At 39.1% G+C, this 26,871-nt stretch overlaps 3 protein-coding genes across 4 annotated transcripts; 2 read left to right on the top strand and 1 right to left on the bottom strand.

The window, feature by feature from the left end:
• Nucleotides 1-312: 312 nt before the first annotated feature.
• Nucleotides 313-7,979, top strand: hsd17b10 (hydroxysteroid (17-beta) dehydrogenase 10). The gene is made up of 6 exons (XM_078255893.1): nt 313-394; nt 3,368-3,532; nt 5,511-5,675; nt 6,438-6,566; nt 6,674-6,782; nt 7,475-7,979. Exons 1-6 carry the CDS (start codon nt 371-373, stop codon nt 7,663-7,665), a joined length of 783 nt encoding a protein of 260 aa, XP_078112019.1. The 5' UTR covers nt 313-370; the 3' UTR covers nt 7,666-7,979.
• A 224-nt stretch (nt 7,980-8,203) lies between these two features.
• LOC144521350 (uncharacterized) lies at nt 8,204-12,723 on the bottom strand. The gene is made up of 4 exons (XM_078255894.1): nt 12,631-12,723; nt 12,169-12,196; nt 10,399-10,413; nt 8,204-8,771 (listed from the first exon to the last, which is right to left on the bottom strand). Exons 1-4 carry the CDS (start codon nt 12,688-12,690, stop codon nt 8,278-8,280), a joined length of 597 nt encoding a protein of 198 aa, XP_078112020.1. The 5' UTR covers nt 12,691-12,723; the 3' UTR covers nt 8,204-8,277.
• Nucleotides 12,724-20,146: 7,423 nt separating this feature from the next.
• LOC144520380 (uncharacterized) lies at nt 20,147-22,265 on the top strand. 2 transcript variants are annotated; one of them, XM_078254066.1, is made up of 4 exons: nt 20,147-20,228; nt 20,546-20,571; nt 20,897-20,911; nt 21,368-22,265. In XM_078254066.1, exons 2-4 carry the CDS (start codon nt 20,565-20,567, stop codon nt 21,820-21,822), a joined length of 477 nt encoding a protein of 158 aa, XP_078110192.1. In that variant the 5' UTR covers nt 20,147-20,228; nt 20,546-20,564; the 3' UTR covers nt 21,823-22,265. The 2 variants fall into 2 exon arrangements, with proteins under 2 accessions (XP_078110192.1, XP_078110191.1); XM_078254065.1 differs by lacking the exons at nt 20,147-20,228; nt 20,546-20,571 and adding an exon at nt 20,585-20,669.
• Nucleotides 22,266-26,871: the final 4,606 nt, after the last annotated feature.

Below are 26,871 nucleotides of genomic sequence, written 5' to 3' on the forward strand. Positions count from 1 at the left end.
TGAACTGCATTCAGGTGAGCTGTTGAGAGAATGCTGAGTGTGCAAAGCTGTCATCAAGTCAGACCACGGTTACTTTGAATAATCCAAAATAATACATATTTGGTTTATTTAACACTTGTTTTGCATACTACATAATAATTACAATAATATAATATAAATAACATAATATATAAATATAATAATTCCACTTGTGTTATTTTATAGTTTTAATGTATTTTATGGTTAAATGTATTTTATTACATTTTATTATTTAATAAGTCCTAAACTCCCTACCAGTTGGTGGCGGTAATGCACTGTTACGTTGCCAAAAAAAAAAAAAGCTCAATAAGAAGAAGACAAGCAGCGACTCCTCTTCTAATACCAATCCAACATGGCGAACATTCGGTGTGTCAAGGTGAGGAAAGAAAACACAGCATGACTTACATCATATGCTCTGAGATAATATGATGCGTTTTACTTTTAACATGCTTGTGTTGTGATTTATGTGCGTGTTTTTTTTCTCCCTGTTAGCTAGTTTTCCTCGGTAGCTCAGAAGTTTCATTATGTAGCTAACATGTTGGAGATCGATGAGCACACAGCAGCGCCCTCAGCAGTGTGTTTGCTAACCTCTGCTTTCACTGACATTTGGGTCAGGAGTTTAAATGTTTTAAAGGGTTAGTCCACCTAAAGCACAAACATAATGTAGTTCGTCACTTGCGTGGCCTTGCAGATCGTTTTGGCTTTATTTGCCCTGGTTCTGAGATATCCCCGGCGGTGGAAAGTAACTTAATAGACCTTTTTCACGGCAGACATGTTGACATGTCACAGTAGGAAAAGCACAGGTGTATTCAAAACCATTAATGATGGCTGCATTCCACTTAGGAGAGGCCCTGGTATTGTGCATGCCGACTCACTGAACTAGCTTACTGGGACACTTGATGGAATTGAGCCATCGTTAAGGTTATCAGTTTCAGCTGTGCTTTTCCTACTCTGACAACTCAAAATGTCTGCTGTGAAAAAGATCAATAACGTTATGTTACTCAAGTAACCGGAACGCTGTCCATGCTCTGACACTTTTTGGCTAATATTCTATCAGAATATCGGTTTAAATACAAACATTAATGACGTTGTAAAGTTTTTAAGTTCATTTAAGGGTGTAAAACTGAAGTGTTAACCATTTACTTTAGCTTTGTATTCAGTGGACTAACGATAAAAGATAAAATGACATGCTTCAGAAACTCCAAATTATTCAGTAAAAGCGCCTTAATTTTCACTATGATTGGAAAGTTATGCTGCGTTCCAGACACAATTTTTAGCCCCTAAATTATGACTTCAAGTCACGACTCATGACTTGGTAGCGTTCCAGGCAAAGTCACGACAAAACCTTCTAGCTAGTGTTAGTTAGCGGCTACCTAACGTTGACATTAGCTAGCACTAGCTGATGCTAGAGATTTTTATTCAGCGACATATTTTGGGCTTCATTTAATAAACATAACCTGTAGTAATACACAATCGTATGTGTATTATTTTGATTACAATGTGCGGAATTACTTTATGTTGCCTATTTATGTCTATTTCTACTTCTCACCGTTAATCACCAGCGTCTGTACAGCATCAACAGGGGTCGCCATTGGGGTTTATGTGTGTGTGTGTGTGTGTGTGTGTGTGTGTGTGACGTCAAAAACTGTAACTGGGAGTACAACGATCTGGTATGAGTTCACGGGTAGTAGGCCTGCACGATATTGGAAAAAACTTACATTGCGATATTTATTTTCCCTGCGATATATATTGCGATATGAAAAAAAGACACAAATTTTTACAAGAGTACATAAATAGCCCTATTTAGAAATCCTAAATCATTCTCAACTACTGGGGTGATTCTTGTAGGGGAGTGCATCTACAAAGAAAATGAAAAAGGAAATGAACCAGTCTTTGTTGAACTTTAATGCTTTACAAAAACCAAGAAGTAAGCGCTGTGATTACTCTTCTGAAGTGATTTTGGAGAGGGAAATTAGGAAGAAATACACTGGTTGACTGACATGACACCATTGTATTCATATAATATCAATCCAGGCTAAAGTGAATGATATTAATAATGCATGCATGTTGCTTCCTCTAAATTTCAGGTTGTGGTCAACTAGCGGGGCCTGCTTTGGTTTGATAAATTGATTAAAATTGATCATGATTGTTGGTTTGCTGTGCATGCAACAAACTGTGTATCCAAGAGCACTTAAATCAGTGTAAATTACGTTACATCAGAAACAGACTGCTGTTGTAGATTAGTGTTACGTTTCCAGCGTCGCAGCGCCGAACCATAACGTTAGTTGGGACAGACGCCTTGTTTCTTAGGGCTAACTATGTTAGCTTTAGCCTGGCTGGTAGCAGCTTTCTGTGGTGAAAAATGCCCGGGGTATGTCGTGCTTACGTTGCATTAATCGGGTGATTTAGTTTGTCTTTGCAGCGAACCTAAAACACTGACTACTGTAGCTTCACTACCCATGGAAAAGCATGTGCCTCACTGTGTCGGCGGCAGCTGCCGCTTACGGTACTTTTCACTTCCCATAACTTTTTTATTTATTTATTTATTTTTTTAAATGGACAAAATGCAACTAAAAAAATCACTTATACTAACAACTTCCCATACCAACCCCCCCCAGTCGGACTAACGTTACGTCACATGACCACCTGTCTTAAAGGGGAAGGGTCGGCCGGTAACAATCATGGAAAAGGAGAACGTTGAAAGTTTACTTTTTTATCAAGCAGCAAAGAAGTTGTAGCGTCAACATCGCAACGTCCTGCGATGTGACTATCGCGCATGCGCACATTGCGATGTAGACGATGAAACAAAATATCGTGCAGCCCTAACGGGTAGTAAGGTACGGGTTTGACTGCCGTTCCAGGGCACTTTCACGGGTAGAAGGTTGTGAAAACACGGGTTACAGGTTGCCTGGAACGCAGCATTACAGCCTTCTTAGTGCTTTCTCTTATCAAAGTCATCGGAGCGGATATGGCCAATATCCGCAAATGCTGTCCCAACATGGACACACTTAACCTTACTCTGCTTAAGTACACATTCAAGTTTACGTTACTTGTACTTTTACTTGAGTATTTCTTCTTTATGCTATTTCATACTTCTTCTCCACTCCAATTTAGAGGTAATTACTTAAGCAATAGCTCACGACTCGCTGTGATAAACAAGTTTCCCAGCTGTCCAACTCCCAAATGCTGAAGTGATGCCTCTACGTTTTACATTACTCTAAGCATTAATCAATGCCCATGTATCTCAGTGACCAGTTTTTCCCCTGTGATCTAACTTGTTTTAATTTTTCTGTTTCCCTTTTCCTATACTCCCCTCCCTCCTATGGTGCGTGCGTGTGTGTGCGGATAGGGTATGGTTGGCCTTGTGACGGGCGGTGCGTCCGGTCTGGGCCGGGCCACTGTGGAGCGGCTGGTCCAGAACGGAGCATCTGCGGTGATTCTGGACCTGCCCTCGTCTGATGGACCGGCTCTGGCAGCCAGTCTGGGGGACCGCTGTGCCTTTGCTCCTGCAGACGTGAGTTCAAAACTCATCAGACATGATCTCATTGCTGTCATTGTTGTATGGCCTAATAAAGGGTTTTTCAAACTGGACCCTATTTTCCCATGCATTGGTGTCTAAGTAACTAATATGAACAGAAAATTGGTCAAGTTTTGAGTAAGCGAGAAGCTGCGAAGCGGGCTGCAATGCAATCCTATGGGGCAATTGTGCGTCATTAATTTCCGTGCACTAAAAGTGCTGTTTTTTGCCACCGGCGGGACTCAGATTGTTTTTAGAAGTGTCTGACAACATTATGGAAATGATCCCTGCACAGAGACATTTTTTTTTAAAATCATGAAACCGCTCTGAGATTGCTATCGCTAAACCCACCAGACTCCATTCAAAGAGCTAGCATATTTTCACATGTAAATGGGTGAACTAAGGGTTTATTTGAAACCAAACCAGTAGGGGTGTTAATCTTGTCTCACGATTCAAATTCGATTTAAGATTATCCTGTCAACGATTCAAATCCATTCAATATCCTGATGCACCGCGATGCGTTACCAGTGACGGTTTAGAACCGAGACGCCCCAACTCGAGCTAGTTTCCTGTATCTGTGTCACGTGGGCTCTGCCACGGCCACGCCTCTTTAGGAGACCAGCGGCAGGTCCTGAGTGTGTTGATTCCAACGGAAGAAGTGAACGTGAACATTATGGGCGAATCCTTTCGCCCAATATTCACCAAAGTAGATCTTGGACCCATTTCTCACAAGCCACATATCTCCAGAACATTCTGACACTAACATTTTTCAGACAGACACATCAGGAGAAAATTAACTTTTGTTTAAGACCTGTTTCGGTCTCAGGACCAAACTCTCGCGAGATCTGGCAACACAGAGAAGCTAACGTCGGCTAACGTTCGTGAACGCCCAAACAAAACTAATCTCTGGGCTGCTAAATATGTCTTTTAGCGTAATATCTAACGTTAGTAAATATCTAGCGTAATATCTAACGTTAGTAAAAGAACATATTAATACATTATTCAAATATAACTTCTCATTCATCCACATGATGTTCACTACGCGTTCAAACGAGGCCACGCCCCTTTAGGAGACAGGAAGTGTGTACCGTTGCATACCATTGGCGATCTTTAGTATAAAGGATCTTTGGCGTTACCTCTTCAATATTATTATATTTTGCTACATGTGGTTTTTATTAACAAATTCAAGCAGTCCGACCGGAAAAATCAACATCAGTAGGCAATAATCGATTATGGTCTGTCGCTGCATCGATGCAGAATCGTCCAGGTCCGCATCGCGATGCAGTGATTAATTTCGGTGGAAAGACGAACCAACCAACCAAAGGTCTATCTCCGTAGGGAGATGGTGTACTAATTGCCTATTAGTACCTAATTAGACTTAGAGTAGACTAAGGCTTAGAAAACTTGAATGTCCCAGAGAGGCAATTTGTTGTACAGTACAGGCATATCGACACGTAATCCACAACACAAACATTGAACCAGACCTCTGCAGCCCTATTTATGTAACGCATAACATGCACACATCAATACATGGAATAAAGTAAAAAAGGAGTATGTTGCACTTCCCTAAAAGGCCTAATGTCATAAATAAATGAAACTACTGCACAGTACTTCACATATATTCCTCCTCCAGTCATGCCCCTCCCCAAATCTTATTTAATTAGGTTATTGCCATGGGAATGAATTGAGTTTTTTTGCCCTTGTTATAAATTGCAAGCTAAAAACCATAAAATACAGTTGAAGGCTGTAACTGGAGTTTTAATACACTCTCAGCTCCAGCAGATGGCACCCACACGTCATCCTACACTACACCTACACCCATGGGTACATGTTGTTGACACGCCGAGTTCAAGCCCCAAATTATTTATACCGGACCTTTCTTTAGTTCTTGAATGCAAAATGAACGAAAGGAAAAAAAGTTATCTTCATTTGTAAGTTTGGTGATTATTTGTGTTGTGGCCTTGTCATTTCTTAGGTGACGTCGGAGGCAGACGTGCAGTCAGCCGTGTCCCTGGCCAGAGAGAAGTTTGGGAAGCTGGACCTGGCAGTTAATTGTGCCGGCATCGCTGTCGCTGTTAAAACGTACAACTTTAAGAAGGACCTCCCTCACAGCCTGGAGGACTTCCAGCGTGTAATCAATGTATGTACTAAAAAAAAAAAAAAAAAAAAAAACACTAGTAGGAAAAACAAATACCAGTGGGTGGGAAGTAACTAAGTTAACAAATTCAAGGTACTTCACTTGAGGATTTGCATTTTATGCAACTTTATACTTCTACTCCACTACATCCCAGAGGTTTATATTGTCCTCTCTTTAATGTCTGACAGCAGTAGTTAATTTTTTAGGTTACAGTTTTTCATCCACTTCCTGCCTAGTGAAAACCACGCATCTCCAGATGTTGATGTTGAAGATTTGTGATAAACTGAAGGATGACGAGTTTATTTGTGTTGAGGAAGTTCTCCTCCCTCTTAAGCTAAATAAAGTCTTTAAAACGCCTCCTGGATCAGCTGGAAAATGCATCGTCACAAAGCTGAAAACTGACACCATGAAGAGTTTTTAAAAACCTTTTTAGAGATACGTGGTTCTCACAGGACAGCGACGCTACAAACATATGATGATCTTATAAGAGATGATGCTTTGCAGCAGATTAAACTAGCCAAGAGTATATACAGGAGTTCAAATGAGCACAACCTGAAACATCTACAGCAGTAAAATACAACATACTCATGAATGCAACAAAGTAAAAATACTTTTACTTTGAATTGCATTTTGCTGATAATACTTGAAGTTATTTTGAATGCAGTACTTTATCTTGTAGTGGAGTATTGTATTAGTACTTTTCCTTAAGTCAAGTATCTGAATACTTCTCCCACCGCTGGACTTTTCTATGTGTGTTTCCTGCAGGTGAACATCGCAGGAACCTTTAATGTGATTCGCCTCGCTGTGGGTGCGATGGGGAAGAACGAGCCCGATGCAGATGGACACAGAGGCTGCATCATTAACACGGCCAGCGTGGCCGCCTTTGATGGACAGGTCATTTGAAACACACACGCAAACTTAAAAAAAAAAAAAAAAAAGAAATAACCAAGTTGTCGCTCCGTTTATCAACTTATTGTTTTGCTCTCCTTTTTTCTCCTCAGGTTGGCCAAGCAGCATATTCGGCTTCTAAAGGTGGCATCGTTGGAATGACCCTCCCTATCGCGCGAGACCTGGCACCCATGGGCATCCGAGTCATCACCATAGCACCCGGTTAGTGTACTGTACATACCTTAAAGAGTGTAAACATCACACAACAGAACATCAACATTTTCATACTTCAGGTTTTTGTACGGATTAAACAAACAAGATGTAAAGTGTTAATTTGTGAGCTTCAGAGATGCTGGTAGGCAGATTTTTATTTAATCTTTTGACAGAGCCAGGCTAGCTGTTTCTCCCTGTTTTTAGTGTTTAAGCTAAGCGGCTGCTGACGAGCTTCATATCTAACGTACAGACATGAGAGTGGTCGCGATCTTCTTGCCTAAACTCTCGGCCAAAACTTGAATATGGGTATTTCCCGAAATGTAACTAACCCTTTATAAAAACAAGGTATGAATATTTACTTTCACTTTTAAAAAGAGCTCACTAATGTTCCTGAAACAGCTGGGCACTGTAATTTTTAAAGAAATGTTATTCAAACAGGAGGAAATAGTGCATTTGATAGGAACTATTTTCAGCTGCCATTTGCTGCTCTAGTGAGCAGGACGCTGTATGTGGGATTGAGCCAAAATAAAGTACACTGTGTGTTCATGGTAGGGCTGGGCAACATATCAATGGACATTTTCACTTTTCACGCATTTTCTTTTCCATCTTCTTTTCCAATAATTGTGGCATTCTATCCCTGTTTCCCATGTTCAATCATATGATCTGAGTTATCTTTATTGGCTAAATCTCTCTCCCTCCAGGTCTGTTTTCCACGCCCCTCCTGGCTGGTCTACCAGAGAAGGTGCGCTCCTTCCTCGCCCGCCAGGTACCCTTCCCCTCGCGCCTGGGAGACCCTGCTGAGTTTGCCCACCTGGTGACAGCACTGGCTGAAAACCCCATGATTAATGGGGAGGTGATCAGACTGGACGGAGCCATTCGCATGCAGCCCTGAGACAGATGGAGCGTGTGTGTGTCTGCGGGGCCACGATAAAAAGGCATTGATCACCACCTTCCTCAAATTATGAACACTTTTATGTCTGAGTGTGCGTGTGCCTGGCTACCTGGTGTAGTTTTGTTGTAGAAAGCTGCATACAGTAAACATAAACTGTGATGGATCACAAATACCATTTATCAAGTTTGTGTGAGAGAAAGTGTGTAAAAATGTCTGTACATCATTCAGAGCATTGCAGTACTTTATGAACTCCACCTTGGTTGTTTATAAACTAATCCAGATTATAATAAACGTCCGATGGGTTTGATTATCTATTTCGGAAAGTGTAGACTTTTTATTGGCATACAGGGTCTTTCAAATCCTCCTGATCCTGAACTAATTTCACATTTTTATATTTTAAAAAGATCATAACCTTGTGTATGCACAGCTGAGGGTAAGAAAGGCTAAGATGTTGTGAGCAAAAATAGATAATATTCCACAGTGCTGACCTAACAAATCTAAAAGATTTTCATAAATGAAGTTTAATTTATAAATGCTGCACATTTCAAATGATTTTATTGTTGGCATAGAAGGCACAAAACACAATCACAAAGAGCTTCATTTGGCTGCAGTCTACCATAAGTTAACTTCAAACCCATTGCCAAACAGAGAACCGCCCATTGTACGACCAAAGGAGAAGCCAGTTCCCAGCACCTTTGCCTCTACACCTGTCAGACCGACGCTGGCGCCGGTGTCTATTGCCAGACCGGCTGTAGCTTTCAGCGGACCAGCAGTGACTGAAGCACTGGCCACTTCTGCTTTGGCAAAGGCTCTGGCACTGAGAGAAGCCGCAGAGGCTCCGACTCCTGCGCTGGCGTTGGGCCCTTTGGCCTGAGCCTCAAAAATACTCCATTCAGCACGAGCAAGACCCACTCCTGCACCAGCGTACAGTCCTGCCTTGGGAATACGCTTCCCAGGTTTATCCTCTAAACCATCTGCATATACCCCGGCATCTGCGTAGGTACCAACAGCAGTAGATGAACCAGGCCGGTCAAAGGTGTCTATCATCTCCACCAACCCGGCTGTTCCAACAGAAACTTCTGCACTTGCTTTCCCCACTGCATGGGCTGCAAATAAAGAGATAGTACATTTAATCTCAAAGAGGACTAAACATCAATTTTACCAAAATATTACCTATCAACGTATTCCCATGAATGGATTCGCATTATATCTTATAAAATATGGCTGTTCTATTTAACGCTGTATTAAACGTGGTTAATGCTGTAAAAACCAGGGTTTGGGTCAAAATAACAATTTCATACGTAATTACTGGAAGCAGTTAAGTATATAGAGAAAGTATATGATATAGTAAGAGCCCCTGCTCACTACAATTTGTAGGTACACCGTAGGGTTGCACAATATTGACAAAATGTGATATTGTAATATATCGATATTAATTTTGATATTTTTTAAACGTAAAATTACAAAAGTTATGGGAAAACGCATCAAAATAGATTCATAACAAATGTAACAAGGTTTATTTCAACTGACAGTCATATTGGACTGGTACAACATGAATAAATAAATGACGACCATGTCTACAGAACAGGACATGTTTTACTGGTTGTACAGTATAAAATAAATAAAGAGAACAGGACACAACTTTTCTTTCTCTTCTCTGATTTGTTCCGTTTTGTTGTCTCTATCTATTTCTTCACTTACACTGTCACTCTGTCGGAATATGCACATGTGATACACTACATAGGGTTTGACGTGCGCTAACGTGCAAGTGGCTCGGTAACTGGCCAATGAAACATCATCATTATAGCGTTTCAAGCGGGCTCTAAATCGAACACCTAAGCCACACAGCCAACGGACAGGACGCAGCTCTCCACAATATAAACAAAATATTGCATACTTATCGTGACACCTTCAATATAATATTGCGCAATGTGATATTGCGATAATGATATGAAGTCGATATATCATGCACCCCTAGTACACAGTAACTATGAACAGTGAACGGAAACATCCCGTACCACTATGAAAGGTTTAAGTATAATTGGAAGAATGAAAAAAAAGAAATTTTAAAGTAACATTTTGAGAGTGAGCTTGTTATATAGGCTATTCAAGAATTTTGTTACAAAAAATATAATTTTATGATGAGGTACATTGTCAGATACAAAGCATTTGCCAACAATTGGAATTACAAGTCTATTTATAGGATTGGCCACTGCAGCATCAGGTTGTGTTTCTCCAAAAGTTAGATCTGTTCTGTGGAACCCAACGCCAAAACGCACCCCCATTCAAAATGATTAGGAAGACCTGCGTTTTTGCCAGGCCAGCTGAGGATGGCAGCAGTGTTTGTGAACGCAACCTGACCTAATAGCCCTGTTTTGTCACTTTTTTTGTCAGTGCCAGTGCCAAACAAATCAGTCCACAGTTTTTATTATCATTTGTTGGGTTGATCAAGCTTAAATGTTTCAATGGCATAAAAGCTTTTAATAATGAGTTACTGATGTGTCAGACTGTATTTATTTAGTGGCGAAACTAAAAATTATAACTTCAGATATCCCTTATTTTCATAAAACCCTAAACTCTTGTATTTGTCATTTTTATCTCATGACCTTTGCTCTCCAAATTTAGACTTTATTCTCATAGATATTACAACATGTTCTTCAGACATTTACACTAGTCCTAAAATAATCAACAGCCTAGTGTAGTAACAAAATTAAAAGATTTTTCTTTATTTACCCTCATAGTCCATGTCTGAGAAAGAAAAAAAAAAAGGAAACTTTGTTTATTTCCTATTTAGTTAATCTTTTCTTCTAAATTCATGAAGGACACATACAACATGTTAAATTCACAACATTGTTGCAAAAGCTTCAGATTTATAGACTATAGAGATTTGGCAGCTTTTTGTTTCACTTTCAGTTAGTAAAGTTAGAAATGAACAAAACAGTGAATTAAACATTTATCTGTCTCCTCAGAAGCCCTAAATATATATATTGGCATGCTGTTCAGGAAATTATTATATATATATGTAAAGTTTGAATATATTGAATGAAATTGAAAGTCTGAATATATGGAATGAAAGTCTGAATATATTGAATGCAAGTCTGAATATATGGAATGAAAGTTTGACTATAAGGAATAAAAGTCTGAATATATTGAATGAACCCTGAATATATTGAATGAAAGTCTGAATATATTGAATGAAAGTCTGAATATATTGAATGAACCCTGAATATATTGAATGAAAGTCTGAATATATTGAATGAAAGTCTGAATATATTGAATGAAAGTTGAAATGGAATCTGACGTCATTGTCTGCTGCCATCTTGTGTTATCGTTGTGATTAATCCTAACCGAAGTGTGACACTATGAGCAAATCAGCAAGAAATCTAGTGTCAGCAATGTTGAGCAATGAAGAGATTATTAACACACTGGTGAATGCATGTATTGGCCAAAACACTGGTAACGGTAACCATATCCAGTATCGTTCCCTATGAAGAAGTTTATTCACTTTTTCATCGTGGAAGACCGAATGAAAGGAACCTCTTTGGTCAGGCAGGTCCCTTTCATCAGGCTCACTCAACACTCCTTTCATTCAATATATTCAGACTTTCATTCAATATATTCTGACGTCCATTCAATATCTTCAGACTTTCATTCAATATATTCAAGGTTCATTCAATGTATTCGAGGTTCATTCAATATATTCAGACTTTCATTCAATATATTCAGACTTTTATTCAATATAGTCAGACTTTCATTCAATATATTCAATGTTCATTCAATATATTAAGACTTTTATTCAATATATTCAGACTTTCATTCAATATATTCAAGGTCCATTCAATATATTCAGACTTTTATTCAATATATTCAGACTTTCATTCAATATATTCAAGGTTCATTCAATATTTTCAGACTTTCATTCAATATATTCAAACTTTACACACACACACACACACACACACACATATATATATATACATATATATATACATATATATATACATATACATATATACATATATATATATACATACATATACATACATATATACATATACATATATACATATATACATACATATATACATACATATATATACATACATATATATACATACATACATATACATACATATACATATACATATATATATGTATATATATATACATATATATGTATATATATATATACATATACGTATATATATACATATATATATACATATATATACGTATATATATATATACATATACATACATATACATATATATACATACATATACATACATATATTTACATATATATATACATATATATATACATATATATATATATATATATATATATACATACATATATATATATATATATACACACATATACATATATATATACATATATATATACATATATATATACATATATATATACACATATATATATATATACACATATATATATATATATATATATACTATTTCTTTGAGATGACTTTTGCCTACCTGAGTTCTGTTGTTTATACTTAAGACTCTGAAAGAAAAAGAAGAAATGTCGGCAGCAGATTAGAACTAGAGTTTTTTCCTGTGGGAACTGCATCAAATGAAATAAAAGTAATGATGGTAGTGTAGATATTCTGTATAGCAAATTACAGGTATGATATATAGAAATATTTGTTCATCAATGATCAACCAGCACAATTGTGTTAATGGTCAGATTTTCAACATTAAAACAAGAAATACATGGGAGTAAGATTTCCTTATTCTGAATTGAATTAGAAAAAGTAAGAACAAAGTAATTTATAAGAAAAGTATAAATCACTGATACATACTTGGACCTTAGTGAATTAAAAATATAATTTACTGATACAAACTAACATTTTGTATATTTAGTAAAACACCAATATTACCATATACGTGTATACATTTCTGTTTTGCATAATAAACTTCACATGAAGGATTACTTACCGACACAATGTTGCTTGATCTACAGGAGATGTGTGTGAAACAGAAAGTAAGCCACAACATCAACAGTTTGGAACAAAGGGGGACAGAGAGGAAGTGGGTGGAGAAGTATTTTCAACTCTATGATCAGAACAAAGACTAAAAGTTAAGACAGGAAGCAAACAGTCAAACACTCAGTTATGGGGGACATGGTTTTTGTTATAGGTTGTTTCAAAGGTACTTTCCGCTGGACTGACAGTTACAGCTGACAGTTACAGAAGCAAAAGTAAAAGCTTCATGCAATTCCATTTGCTGCCAACAACTTGGCATGTGAGGAGGACATGTAATGCTTTATATAACAACTTAACCTTATAACCAAATATACCCTTTGTTGGCAATGACAGAGGTCAAACGTTTTCTATAAGTCTTCACAAGGTTTTCACACACTGTTGCTGGTATTTTGGCCCATTCCTCCATGCAGATCTCCTCTAGAGCAGTGATGTTTTGGGGCTGTTGCTGGGCAACACGGACTTTCAACTCCCTCCAAAGATGTTCTATGGGGTTGAGATCTGGAGACTGGCTAGGCCACTCCAGGACCTTGAAATGCTTCTTACGAAGCCACTCCTTCATTGCCCGTGCGGTGTGTTTGGGATCATTGTCATGCTGAAAGACCCAGCGACGTTTCATCTTCAATGCCCTTGCTGATGGAAGGAGGTATTCACTCAAAATCTCACGATACATGGCCCCATTCATTCTTTTCTTTACACGGATCAGTCGTCCTGGTCCAGAAATACAGCCCCAAAGCATGATGTTTCCACCCCCATGCTTCACAGTAGGTATGGTTCTTTGGATGTAACTCAGCATTCTTTCTCCTCCAAACACGACGAGTTGAGTTTTTACCAAAAAGTTCTATTTTGGTTTCAGCTGACCATATGACATTCTCCCAATCCTCTTCTGGATCATCCAAATGCTCTCTAGAAAACTCCAGACAGGCCTGGACCTGTACTGGCTTAAGCAGAGGGACACGTCTGGCACTGCAGGATTTGAGTCCCTGGCGGCGTAGTGTGTTACTGATGGTAGCCTTTGTTACTTTGGTCCCAGCTCTCTGCAGGTCATTCACTAGGTCACCCCGTGTGGTTCTGGGATTTTTGCTCACCGTTCTTGTAATCATTTTGACCCCATGGGGTGAGATCTTGCGTGGAGCCCCAGATCGAGGGAAATTATTAGTGGTCTTGTATGTCTTCCATTTTCTTATAATTGCTCCCACAGTTGATTTCTTCACACCAAGCTGCTTACCTATTGCAGATTCAGTCATCCCAGCCTGGTGCAGGTCTACAATTTTGTTTCTGGTGTCCTTTGACAGCTCTTTGGTCTTGGCCATAGTGGAGTTTGGAGTGTGACTGTTTGAGGTTGTGGACAGGTGTCTTTTATACTGATAACAAGTTCAAACAGGTGCCATTAATACAGGTAACGAGTGGAGGACAGAGGAGCCTCTTAAAGAAAGCCAGAAATCTTGCTTGTTTGTAGGTGACCAAATACTTATTTTCCCGAGGAATTTGCAAATAAATTCATTAAAAATCCTACAATGTGATTTTCTGGATTTTTTTCTCATTTTGTCTCTCATAGTTGAAGTGTACCTATGATGAAAATGACAGGCCTCTCTCATCTTTTTAAGTGGGAGAACTTGCACAATTGGTGGATGACTAAATACTTTTTTGCCCCACTGTATACTTAATATCTAACCCTACATTTATCGGATTAAACGGTAATAAACATAAAAGATATTGCTTTCTTTGATCTTCGTTTATTACTTGCAAAAGGTGTCCTCTCACTGCGATGGTTGTATTACTGTGATGCTGGCTTTGCAACAAATTGCGCCTCAGAAATGGCCATTTCTTGCCAACAACTGCATGTGCCTTACCTTGCGTGTAACATTAACATTTTTGTTTCGAAATGCTTTCTAATCAGAATTGTATTTGTAATAATCACAGACACACACACGCACGCACACACACACACACACACACACACGAAACTGAAAACAAAGTAAGTCATTAAATAAGTAACTGCTATCCTTTAACGGTTTTATAACAGGGCGTTTCAAAGGTTATTTCTGCAGGATTGCCAAATACAGTAAGTGAAAGTAAAAACCTACTTCAGGGAAATTGTAGCTTTTACAATAAGCCTGTATCTGCAGTAGTAGTATGTGTATTAGCATGAAAGCATTTGCTATGTTGCACTAAACACAAACTACAGCTGAGGCTGATGGGAATGTCTTTAGTTTTGCAGCTATATGTTCGCAAACCAAAGTGTTGGAGCTGGTGAATACATAATCTGTAATATTGTGAGAAGTACAAATCAACAGCCATTTCACCATTCTGCCCTCTGGACGCAGGTACAGGACGCTGAGGAGCAAGAGAGTTGGCCATGGCAAAAGTTTGGTGCCTTCAGCCATAGCAGCCCTAAACAAGAGACCCAGAGAAAACACATCTCTGCCACTCTGTGCTATCTGTCTGTGTTATTTCCCTATATGACATTCTGTTACAGTAATGACAATAGTTCTGCATATTCATAAAGTCAGTGCACCATGTTCTTTTACTGGGTACTATGTTGAAAGTTTCTGATTTATTATATAATTGCTTAAAGCATTTAAACAAGGTTTTGTGTTGGAGTTTGTAACATTCCAAAATCTTAATTTTATGCAAGAGGATTAGGGCCACATGTGAAAAAAATGATTGAGTTCTGAGATATACAGGTGCTGGTCATATAATTAGAATATCATGAAAAGAGAGAGAGGCGAAGGGAAGGAAAACATATGGTAGAAAAAAGTGTACAAGCAATAGGGATAACCGCACCCTGGAGAGGATTGTGAAACAAAACCCATTCAAAAATGTGGGGGAGATTCACAAAGAGTGGACTGCAGCTGGAGTCAGTGCTTCAAGAACCACCACGCACAGACGTATGCAAGACATGGGTTTCAGCTGTCGCATTCCTTGTGTCAAGCCACTCCTGAACAAGACACAGCGTCAGAAGCGTCTCGCCTGGGCTAAAGACAAAAAGGACTGGACTGCTGCTGAGTGGTCCAAAGTTATGTTCTCTGATGAAAGTACATTTTGCATTTCCTTTGCAAAGGTCCCAGAGTCTGGAGGAAGAGAGGAGAGGCACAGAAACCACATTGCTTGAAATCCAGTGTAAAGTTTCTACAATCAGTGATGGTTTGGGGTGCCATGTCATCTGCTGGTGTTGGTCCACTGTGTTTTCTGAGGTCCAGGGTCAACGCAGCCATCTACCAGGAAGTTTTAGAGCACTTCATGCTTCCTGCTGCTGACCAACTTTATGGAGATACAGATTTCATTTTCCAACAGGACTTGGCACCTGCACACAGTGCCAAAGCTACCAGTACCTGGTTTAAGGACCATGGTATCCCTGTTCTTAATTGGCCAGCAAACTCGCCTGACCTTAACCCTATAGAAAACCTATGGGGTATTGTGAAGAGGAAGATACGACAGACCCAACAATGCATAAGAGCTGAAGGCCACTATCGGAGCAACCTGGGCTCTCATAACACCTGAGCAGTGCCACAGACTGATCTGCTGCAGTAATTCAGGCAAAAGGAGCCCCAACTAAGTATTGAGTGCTGTACATGCTCATACTTTTCATGTTCATACTTTTCAGTTGGCCAATATTTCTAAAAATCCTATTTTTGTATTGGTCTTAAGTAATATTCTAATTTTCTGAGATACTGAATTTGGGGTTTTCATTAGTTGTCACTTATAATCATTACAATTAAAAGAAATAAACACTTGAAATATATCAGTCTGTGTGGAATGAATGTACACATTATACAAGTTTCACTTTTTGAATGGAATTACTGAAATAAATCAACTATCATGATATTCTAATTATATGACCAGCACCTGTATATCCAGGGGGGGAAAGTTAGGACAATTCCAAGGGCCCATGACTGACAGGGCCCCCAAAAAATAGGTAAAAACTAATATAAAATGATTAAACCATCATCATTCAGTATATATATTTCAAATATAATAATAAAATTAATGATCTCTTTGTTTTTACTTGTTTTTGGCAGTAAAAGTTAAATATCCCCATTGACCAAAAAGTAAACATCCATATAGACCGACCACCCCCCTGTATCTGTATGAAATGGTTTGGTCCTGCCTTAGCGCACTCAGTGACGGTGTTTAGTTGCAGTCAGTAAATGCGCCAGAACTACAGTGACCACAATGTTGCCAAGTAACGTTAAATCAAAATCTGGTTTTCAAAAAAGGAAAGAGAGAAAAGAGAGAGGAAAGACAAAGGAAAGGGTGTCAAACTGTAACCCAGTTTTTCACCAAGAAAGGTGGGTAGCATATTGTCTGTGAGTGGTATTAACCTGTTGGCTTAATGTCCATAGTGAAATAAGCTAGCTAGCTACAGACTAGTGCTAGCCTACATTTAATCACTGATTAAATATCAGTGCAGGGAAACGTTTAGCAAGATATTCATATTAAATCATTGTCCCTGCCCCTTTTAGAAGACTTAACAACAGATGAGTCAGCAGCAGCCCAGTCTCCCCCTAACTGTGCCCCTCCCTGTCCCAGTGAAGAAGGTGAGCAACATTGTGTTGCCAGTTAGCATCATTGCAGGGAGTCTCTCTTGCTCTTTTTACCATTACAAAAAAGAAAATGAAATATTTATTAATGACAGAAATTCAAACACATTAATAATTATTTTCTCACATAATGATCATTATGAAATAAAATTAAAAAACAACAACCTACTGTCTGTACTGGATGCTGGACAGTTGGAAACAGTGAGTAGCTTACCTGAGCCTGCATGTGCATGGTTGCTTTTAATATTGCATCAAATAGTGAACTGCATACTAGACTTGCATGCATGTACAAATCACCAGCAGTAAATATTGTGCTAGTACTAGTATTGAACTACAAGAAGCAAGACAGTTGCAAGCTTTTAATTAGAGTTATGTAAAGCTTTTGATGGGACAGTTAGGTCCTAGAGATGTGGTGACAACAGCTGAGCAGAGGGGGCCCAATTTGATTTTTTGTCATTCAAAATTCCTGGTGGCGCCCCTGTATATATCTATATATATATATAATATCGTTTATCGGTATCGGCCTTGAAAAAACAGTATCGGTCGATCCCTAGCTTTTTGGTCTTTATTTGAGAAGACAGATGAGTGGTTAGAGAGAGAGGGAGATGGACGTGCAGCTAAAGGTCGAGGGGTGGACTTCAACCCTGGCTGCTGCGCTAACGACTGAGCCTTAGGGACTGTTCGTTATTTATTTAAGGGTCCACCGGAAAACCCAATAAGCATGGAAACTAAATGCACACTTCATGCATTACTGCATTACTTCAAATACTAAGTTACTCCTCTAGTAAACTAGTATCCACATGAAATAAAACAATAAATGGGTAACATTCAACACACAAACTGGTTGCTATGGACTCGTCACTAGGCTTCATCCACTTCGCCGTTTAAACAAAGTGGAATAAACGTATAAAAGTCAAAATCTACACAAAACCCGCAATCAATTAGTAAGCTGACATCAAATGTGGCATTTAGGAAAGCTTTATTGCAACCTTGGCACGGTAAGATGTCCAGACATAGTGCAACAGTCATTTTCGTTTTTTTACGTCCTGCTGCTTCCATCGTCAGCCAGGTAATATTTTTTTACTAAAGCAGTATATGAAATCAGATGCATTACCTACCACCATTTAGTTGTTTTGTGTTATTTAAGATATTTATAAAATATCTGATCATGCCAGACGTAATTATTCCACTTATTTTTTAAACAATGCAATTACCTGTTTCAGCCACCAGGGGGGCAGCTCTCTCTGTCCCACAGCAAACTCATAGGTCAGACCCATCTGGTAGAGAAGTAGGGCCGAGACTAAGAGCTACAGTGAAAAATATGCACCAAAGAAGCCACTTTGAAATGTTGCTGTTTCATGAATACAAAAGTTGGGTGATTCCCCCCCCCCATACTGAAAAATGTTGGATGACCCTCCCCCAACAAAGAATAAAAAGACATGACCCTCCCCTATTTTCCTCCGGTGGTCCATTCCATAAATACCGAACGGTCCCTTAGTACATTGGGCGCACACTCAACCAGGTGAGCTAACAGGGCACCCAATAAAGTCAAAATTCTATGAAAAATTTTACATAAAAACAAGTTAAAGCTGTATTATTTTGACAAGAGTTTGAGAGTTAACATATTAAAATATAAGTTCAGCTGTCTCTTATATTCACCTGTTTCACCAAGAAGAAAACACTGTCTGACACATCAGTTATTTTATACCATTGATACAGTCAGGCTTGATCAACCAAACACATTATAAAGAAGTAGCCTATAGTATATCAGAAGGTCTCTGTGGATGATATCTGTTTAAAAAAAAATATTATTTGTGAAATATTTGTTTTTAAATTTCATTCTCTAGTACATCTTTTTTTTTCAAATATAATTTTGGATATCATAGTGTGTCTTTGTTTGTAACTCATGCAGTTATGAAAAGAGATCTTCAGTTTGGTACTGACGGGAGCGACTGGCCTGATGAAGATTGTACTGTTGGTGCGTACGCTGGTGCTGGGACAGTCGCAGATTCTCAGGGGGTTGGATGGTACGCTGGTGCAGGATTGGGACACTCTCAAAGTGAAAGGGGCGATACTGTTTCTCAAATCAAAGGCGCAGGAACCCAGATCTCTGACGAAAGCGTCTCGTGCACACCAGAATTTTTTTGTGTAAAAAGGGGAAGAACATTTCTGGTATCTACCAGTACATTCATCTGACAGCTGGAGTTACTTTACAGATTAAGATGAATGTATTAAATATGACAATGTGCAGAAGAATAGACTACCAAACAGTATACAAAATAATTAAAAAGAGCTCCACCTCCACCAGCTGTAACATTAAAATGCTGCTTATGTGTTAAAGCATCAGGAGCATTTTTCATCGTTTGAGAATATGATAAAGTTATAATATTAGTAGAGTATAGTGGGCTTACACTTAATGTTCAACCCTGCCTTTATCACGATTATACTGTGATAAACATATAAAAGATATTGCTGCCTTGGATCTTTGTTTATTGCTTGCAAAAAGAGTCATATAAAGTTTATTAACTGGATTAAAGAACGGTCCTTACCTCTGCCTCTGAAAAATATGACTTACATTATCATGAGATAAACAATCTGTTTGAAAAAATTTGGGGACCTTTGACACAGTATGTAGAATGTAGATTTGAGTAATGTCATTAACGTGATATTTGTTCTGTATTACTGGTCACCCTGTTGAACAGAGATTAAAAGTGTAAAAATCACATAACATATTTATAATCTTGTGAAAGGCAGATAGAGGAGGAGAAAGAGTTTGATGGTAACCGATTTCCTCCACAGAAAACACATAGACAACATGTAAAACTAATTCAACTATGTGTTATATATATTTTAATATATGGTATGAGGCCCTCTGAGCTGTTCTGAAAGTGAACTTTAAACTTTCACTTTCTGTTGCAGTGGGGAATATATGCCTCCCCAATGGGTGCAGTCCAGCAGTCAAGCTGAGAGCACGCAGCATACATCACCTTCTATCAACAACCTCGTTCAGGTAACTAATCCATCATGTAAAGTTTGTTATGCAAACAATGTTTTCATGCTTTATGATATTAGTATTTTTGCACTAAATAATGCAGTTTGTATCAGTAATTTATATTTTTATTGACTGTTTGAATTCAGTACAGAATAATGAAATGTTATTTGCATCTTCAGTAACATTGATGATCATTGATGAACAAATACCATTTTGTATGCAATATGTAATGTAATGTATAATATAAAGCATAAGTTGCTGCAGATCTTATTGAGGCAGTTGAGAGAAACTCTAGCTGTAATCTGCTGCTGACATTTCCTCTTTTTCTTTCCCAGTGAACTATTCTTCCTGAAGATGTCCGGTAGGCAAACACCAACCGTGTGCAGCAGTGCATACTTTCTATTAATAGAAATATGGTTTATTGAGGACTGATGAACTTTTACTTAATATCTAACTTCAGTAAGTGCAAGAGAGCTGCCAGATAAAAAAACGTCCTTACTTTGTTTTTGATCAAAGTGTTATGAGTATTGACGTATCTTGATGCTATATAAACCTTATATATGTGCAGAGTCCATCACTCTGTTGTTGTTGTTTGACATGTTTCATGTGATGTTATGATTTCAAAAGAAAGAAATGAACTTGCCTGAATAAGCATCCAACTAATTTTCACCTTTGCTTTTTTTCAGACCTTTCTGATGAGAGTAAGTAAAGAAACATTTTGGGTTGTTTTTTTGTCAGTCAAATTGAACTTTGAGTCCAGTGGGCTGTTGACTATGAGAACAACATTTTGAGAAAAAGCCAAATTTGGTACTGTCCAAATTTAGATTTTTTTAAATTATAAAAACAAATTAAAGTGGTATTTGAGTTAACATATTAAAATATGAGCTTAGATGTCCCTTATATTCACCTCTTTCACCAAGAAGAAAACACTGTCTGACACATCAGTGATTAAAAGGTTTTAAACCATTGAAACAGTCAGGCTTGATCAACCCAACACATTATAAATAACACTATCACAAGGTCTCTGCGGATGATATCTGTTTGGAAAATGTTAGTTTTGAAATGTTTTTTATAATGTTATTCTCAAGTACATCTATTTTTTTCAAATATCTTCTTTGAGATTAACTGTAGCGTCTCTGTGTTTGTAACCCATGCAGTAGTGAAAGGAGATCTAGCGGTTGGTACAGGCAGGAATCAGATGATGATCGACGCCATTGACCGGCCCGGTAAAGCTTTTGCTGCCGGTACCTATGCTGGTGCCGGGAAATTCGAAGATCAATCTGAGGAGGAAATTGGAGTGTATGCTGGTGCAGGAGTTGGCCACGTTCGTGCTGAATGGAGCTTTTTTGATGCAGAGGCCAAAGGGCCCAACGCCAGCGCAGGGGCTGAAATCTCTAGGGCAGCGGGTGTCAGAGCCATAGCCAAAGCAGAACTGGCCAGTGCTTCAGCCTCCGCAGGTCCAGTAAAAGCCACAGTCGGTCTGTCAGCTGACACCGGCATCGGTGTCGGTCCTTCAGGTGTAGAGGCAAAGGTGCTGGGAACCGGCTTCTCCATCGGTCGTACTATGGGCGTTTCTGTGTTTGGCACTGGGTTTGAATTTAAATTATGGTAGACTGTGGCTTTGTGGGCGCTTGGGTAGCTCAGTTGGTAGAGAGTGCACCCATATGGAGAGTTTTTTTCCTCGACGAAGAGGCCCAGGGTTCCATTTCGACCTGTCTTCCCCTCTCTCTCTTCCCTTTCATGCTGTCATGGTGATTTAAGGCAAAAATGCCCACAAAACAAAACTGTGGCTTTGTTCCAAACACAGCTCTTTGTGAGTGTGTGTTGTCTTATGACAACAATGAAACGATGAAAGCATTTGAAATGAGCAGCATTATAAATTAAACTGGTTCTGACATTTCCAATCTCCACCGAGATATCTTTATTATATCCTGTATTAATGTCACTGCAGATCTAACATTTGAACATGATGAAGTGCTTTTTCCGTGTCTGCTGCTTTTAAAAAAGAAATGCACACAGTCTTTGTCATACTGAAAATAAAGTGCAGAAAAAAGATGATTGTACTATTGCCATTACTGATTTGTCCCTGCTGCTACAACATTATTTAATTTGTGTGAATTATTTGTGTGATGATTGTATTAATGCTGGCTTTTCAACAAACAGCACCTCAGGAATAATAAAGATGATCTTACATTATCAGATGGCAGCATTGCCTCGATTGTTCCATTTGCTGCCAACAACTTGGCATGTGAGAAGGACATGTAATGCTAAACATAACTTAACTTTGCGTGCAACATTTCTTAACATTTCTTAAACCATCATGGATTTTTGTTTCAAAATGCTTTATATGGTCAGTTTAGCTGTTAAGTTTCTAAAATGTCTCCTACCAAAACCAAACCAAAATTAAGCCTAAACCCTGTGATTTTCCAACACTATAGCCGACTTTATTAACTTCATTAGCCACAAATGGCAACAACAGGTGTGTCCCAGCTGGACAGAAAGGGACCGGTTTTCACTGTTTGGAAATATGATAAAGTTATCAAGTTTTGGAGGTAGGACATACACTTAATATCTAACCCTACATTTATCAGCTTATACGATGATAAACATGAAAGATATTGCTTTCTTCGATCTTCGTTTATTACTTGCAAAAGGTAATCGGTGTAACATTTCTTAACAACTGCAATTGCCTTACCTTGCGTGTAACATTAACATTTTTGTTTTTTCGAAATGCTTTCTAATCAGAATTGTATTTGAAATAATCACAAACGCACGCGCACACACACACACACACAAAACTGAAAACAAAGTAATTCATTAAATAAGCAACTGCTATCTATTAACTGTTTTTTAATGGTTTTATAACAGGGCATTTCAAAGGTTATTTCTGCAGGACCGAAACAATACAGTAAGTGAAAGTAAAAACCTACTTCAGGGAAATTGTAGCTTTTACAATAAGCCTGTATCTGCAGTAGTAGTATGTGTATTAGCATGATCTTCTTTTATTACTTGCAAAAGGTGTCCTCTCACTGCGATGGTTGTATTACTGTGATGCTGGCTTTGCAACAAATTGCGCCTCAGAAATGGCCATTTCTTGCCAACAACTGCATGTGCCTTACCTTGCGTGTAACATTAACATTTTTGTTTTGAAATGCTTTCTAATCAGAATTGTATTTGTAATAATCACACACGCACACACACACACACACACACACACACACACACACACACACACACACACACACGAAACTGAAAACAAAGTAAGTCATTAAATAAGTAACTGCTATCCTTTAATGGTTTTATAACAGGGCGTTTCAAAGGTTATTTCTGCAGGATTGCCAAATACAGTATTGTGAGAAGTACAAATCAACAGCCATTTCACCATTCTGCCCTCTGGACGCAGGTACAGGACCCTGAGGAGCAAGAGAGTTGGCCATGGCAAAAGTTTGGTGCCTTCAGCCATAGCAGCCCTAAACAAGAGACCCAGAGAAAACACATCTCTGCCACTCTGTGCTATCTGTCTGTGTTATTTCCCTATATGACATTCTGTTACAGTAATGACAATAGTTCTGCATATTCATAAAGTCAGTGCACCATGTTCTTTTACTGGGTACTATGTTGAAAGTTTCTGATTTATTATATAATTGCTTAAAGCATTTAAACAAGGTTTTTTGTTGGAGTTTGTAACATTCCAAAATCTTAATTTTATGCAAGAGGATTAGGGCCACATGTGAAAAAAATGATTGAGTTCTGAGATATACAGGTGCTGGTCATATAATTAGAATATCATGAAAAAGTTGAATTAAATCAATAATTTAGTTAGAGTTAAATTATTGAGTTCTGAGATTAAAGTCCTAATTTTTTCCTCAGGATTCTGACTTTAAACTCAAATCTCAAATACATTTTTCACATGTGGCCCTAATCCTCTTCCGTATAATTTTGACTTAAAGATTTTCATTGGAAATGCATTTTGGTTCCAAATATCGTTAATCGGTTTCGTTAACTACAAATAATCGGTATCAATCAATCAAGCTTTATTTGTCATTGAAAAAATACAGTGTATTAAAACAACGAAATTCAGGGTGCCGCTCCAGATCAGTGCTTTTAAAAAGAGAAATAATGAAATATGTAAAATATGTAGAGACCAGACAACCCCCCGTTCCCTACATACATTTCACTCTCTCTTTTTCTCTCTCCCACACACACTCACCCACCCACCCACATATACAGCACATGTATCTTGGGATACAGTTGACTGACACCCTCCCATCCCTCCCAGACAATACACACCCTCCCTCACACGTGTAAAACAGCAACAGGCTTCAGCATAAAAAAGTTCACATTTGCCAGGGGTAGTGTGGTTGGTCATGACAGGGGATAGTAGATGGGTTAAGGTGGGAAATGGCCATTGTTTAACAGGGTTATTGTTTGTTCAGTGAACGTATGGCCCAGGGGAAAAAGCTGTTTGTTAATCTGGCGGTGCATGCTTTCACTGACCTATAGCGCCTGCCAGAGGGAAGCAGGTTGAACAGGTGATGAGCAGGGTGGGCAGTGTCTTTGAGGATGGATTTAGTTCTGTTGAGGCAGCGGGAGTTGGCGAGCTCTTCCAGGGAGGGCATAGGGCAGGCTATGGTCTTTTGGGCTGTGCCTATGACCCTCTGCAGAGCCTTTTTGTCTGCCGCTGAACACCCCGCATACCATGCTGTAATGGAAAAAGTGAGTACACTTTCGATGATTGACCGGTAGAAGGACACCAGCAGCTTCTGTTCGAGATGGTTTTTCCTGAGACTTCTCAGGAAGTGTAATCGCTGCTGGGCCTTCTTTGTTATTTCTTTTGTGTTTGAAGAGTTTTTTTAATCAGAATGTCCGGGATTATTGTATTGAAGGCTGAGCTAAAGTCTATGAAGAGCAGTCTTACATAGCTACCTGGGTGTTTGAGGTGGCTCAGCATTGAGTGGAGAGTGATGTCGATGGCATCCTCAGTGGAACAGTTTGCCCTATAGGCAAACTGGTGAGGGTCAAACGATGGTGGGAGGCAGGCCTTGATGTGCTGGGCAACCAGCCGTTCCAGGCATTTCATTACCACTGATGTGAGTGCGATGGGCCTAAAATCGTTCAGGCTTTTACGAGCTGATGTTTTTGGAACTGGGATGATGATGGCGGATTTCCAGCAGGATGGGACGATGGCTTGGGTCAGGGAGATGTTGAAAAATCTCAGTGGGAATCCCCCGTTAGTTGATCAGCACAGGCCCTGAGTACTTTCCCCGGTACTCCGTCAGGTCCAGCCGCCTTCCTCGGGTTCACTTCCCTCAGTACTCTCCTCATCTGATGTTCCTGGAGGGATAGCAAGATGTTGGTGAAGGCTGGGGGAGGCGCTGATTGTCCGTTTTCCTCAAACCGGGCAAAGAAGCTGTTTAATTCCTCTGCCTTTGTAGCATCAGGGGAGGTAGATGTGATGTTGTGACCCTTGTAGTTGGAGATGTGTTGTGCTGCACTGCTCTGTAAGCATGCTTAATATTACAGTAGACATGATCAAGTGTGTTGCTCCCCCTGGTGGCACACTTCACATATTGGGTGAATTTAGGGAGGACAGCTTTTAAGCATGCCCGATTAAAATCTCCAGCTACTATATGTACTACATCTGGGTGCGCCTGCTGCTGTTTACTTATGCACCCATGAAGATAGCTGAGGGCTATGTTAACATTTGCCTCTGGGGGGGAATATACACCGCCGTGATGGTTACTACAGTTATCTCCCTCGGGAAGTAAAAAGGGTGGCAGATGACAGTTAATGCCTCAAGATGGGGGGAAAAGTATCGGCCTTGAAAAAACAGTATCAGTCGATCCTTAGCTTTTTGGTCTTTACTTGACAGGACAGGTGAGTGGTTAGAGAGAGAGGGGGATTGATGTGCAGGTCGCGGGGTGGACTTGAACCCTGGCCACTGCGCTAAGGACTGAGCCTTAGTACATTGGGCGCACACTCAATCAGGTGAGCTTACAGGGCGCCCAATAAAGTCCAAATTCTATGAGAAATTTAACATAAAAAACAAGTTAAAGCTGTATTATTCTGAGGACAAGGGTTTGAGAGTTAACATTAAAATATAAGTTCAGATGTCTCTTATATTCACTGGTTTCCTCAAGAAGAAAATTGAAACAGTCAGGCTTGATCAACCCAACACATTATAAAGAAGTAGCCTATAGTATATCAGAAGGTCTCTGTGGATGATATCTGAAAAAATATTGAAAAAATATTTGTGAAATATATATATATTTTTTCCAAGTCTCAGCTCAGTCCTCCGTGTCGGTAAATAGGCTGAGGGAGTCAACTAATTCTAGGAAAGGGTTCCATGTATTTAGGAATGTCGAGAAGGAGCCTTTCATAGATGCTCTAAGCTTCTCGAGCTTCAAGTTGTCAAGCACTTCTTTAATCCAACGGTCGTGCCTGGGGGGGCAGGCGTGCCTCCAGTTGAACAAGATTAGTCTCTGGGCCAGCAGAGATGTTAACGCCAGAGCCCGCCTCAATGCAACAGGGAGGTCCGTGTCAGGGGAAATGCCAAAAATGGCTGATAGATGGTTAAGTGGGACAGTGTGATTATATACTCTGCTCAAGGTGTCAAAAATGCTCATCCAGAAGTTTGTCAGTTTAGGCCAAGACCAGAACA

This window comes from Sander vitreus, chromosome 7 (assembly GCF_031162955.1).
Source record: "Sander vitreus isolate 19-12246 chromosome 7, sanVit1, whole genome shotgun sequence".
In the NCBI taxonomy this organism is placed as follows: Eukaryota; Metazoa; Chordata; class Actinopteri; order Perciformes; family Percidae; genus Sander; species Sander vitreus.

What these genes read in the sequence shown, in the direction of transcription:
- LOC144520380 (XM_078254065.1), top strand. Translation starts at nt 20,642, where the DNA reads ATGAACTTTTACTTAATATCTAACTTCA.
- LOC144521350 (XM_078255894.1), bottom strand. Translation starts at nt 12,690, where the DNA reads ATGTTGTGGCTTACTTTCTGTTTCACACACATCTCCTGTAGATCAAGC. An exon ending in GATCAAGCAACATTGTGTCG is followed by an intron (nt 12,197 to 12,630) that starts GTAAGTAATCCT and finishes TTTTTCTTTCAG; the next exon opens with AGTCTTAAGTATAAACAACA.
- hsd17b10 (XM_078255893.1), top strand. Translation starts at nt 371, where the DNA reads ATGGCGAACATTCGGTGTGTCAAG. An exon ending in CGAACATTCGGTGTGTCAAG is followed by an intron (nt 395 to 3,367) that starts GTGAGGAAAGAA and finishes GTGTGCGGATAG; the next exon opens with GGTATGGTTGGCCTTGTGAC. An exon ending in AGTCATCACCATAGCACCCG is followed by an intron (nt 6,783 to 7,474) that starts GTTAGTGTACTG and finishes CTCTCCCTCCAG; the next exon opens with GTCTGTTTTCCACGCCCCTC.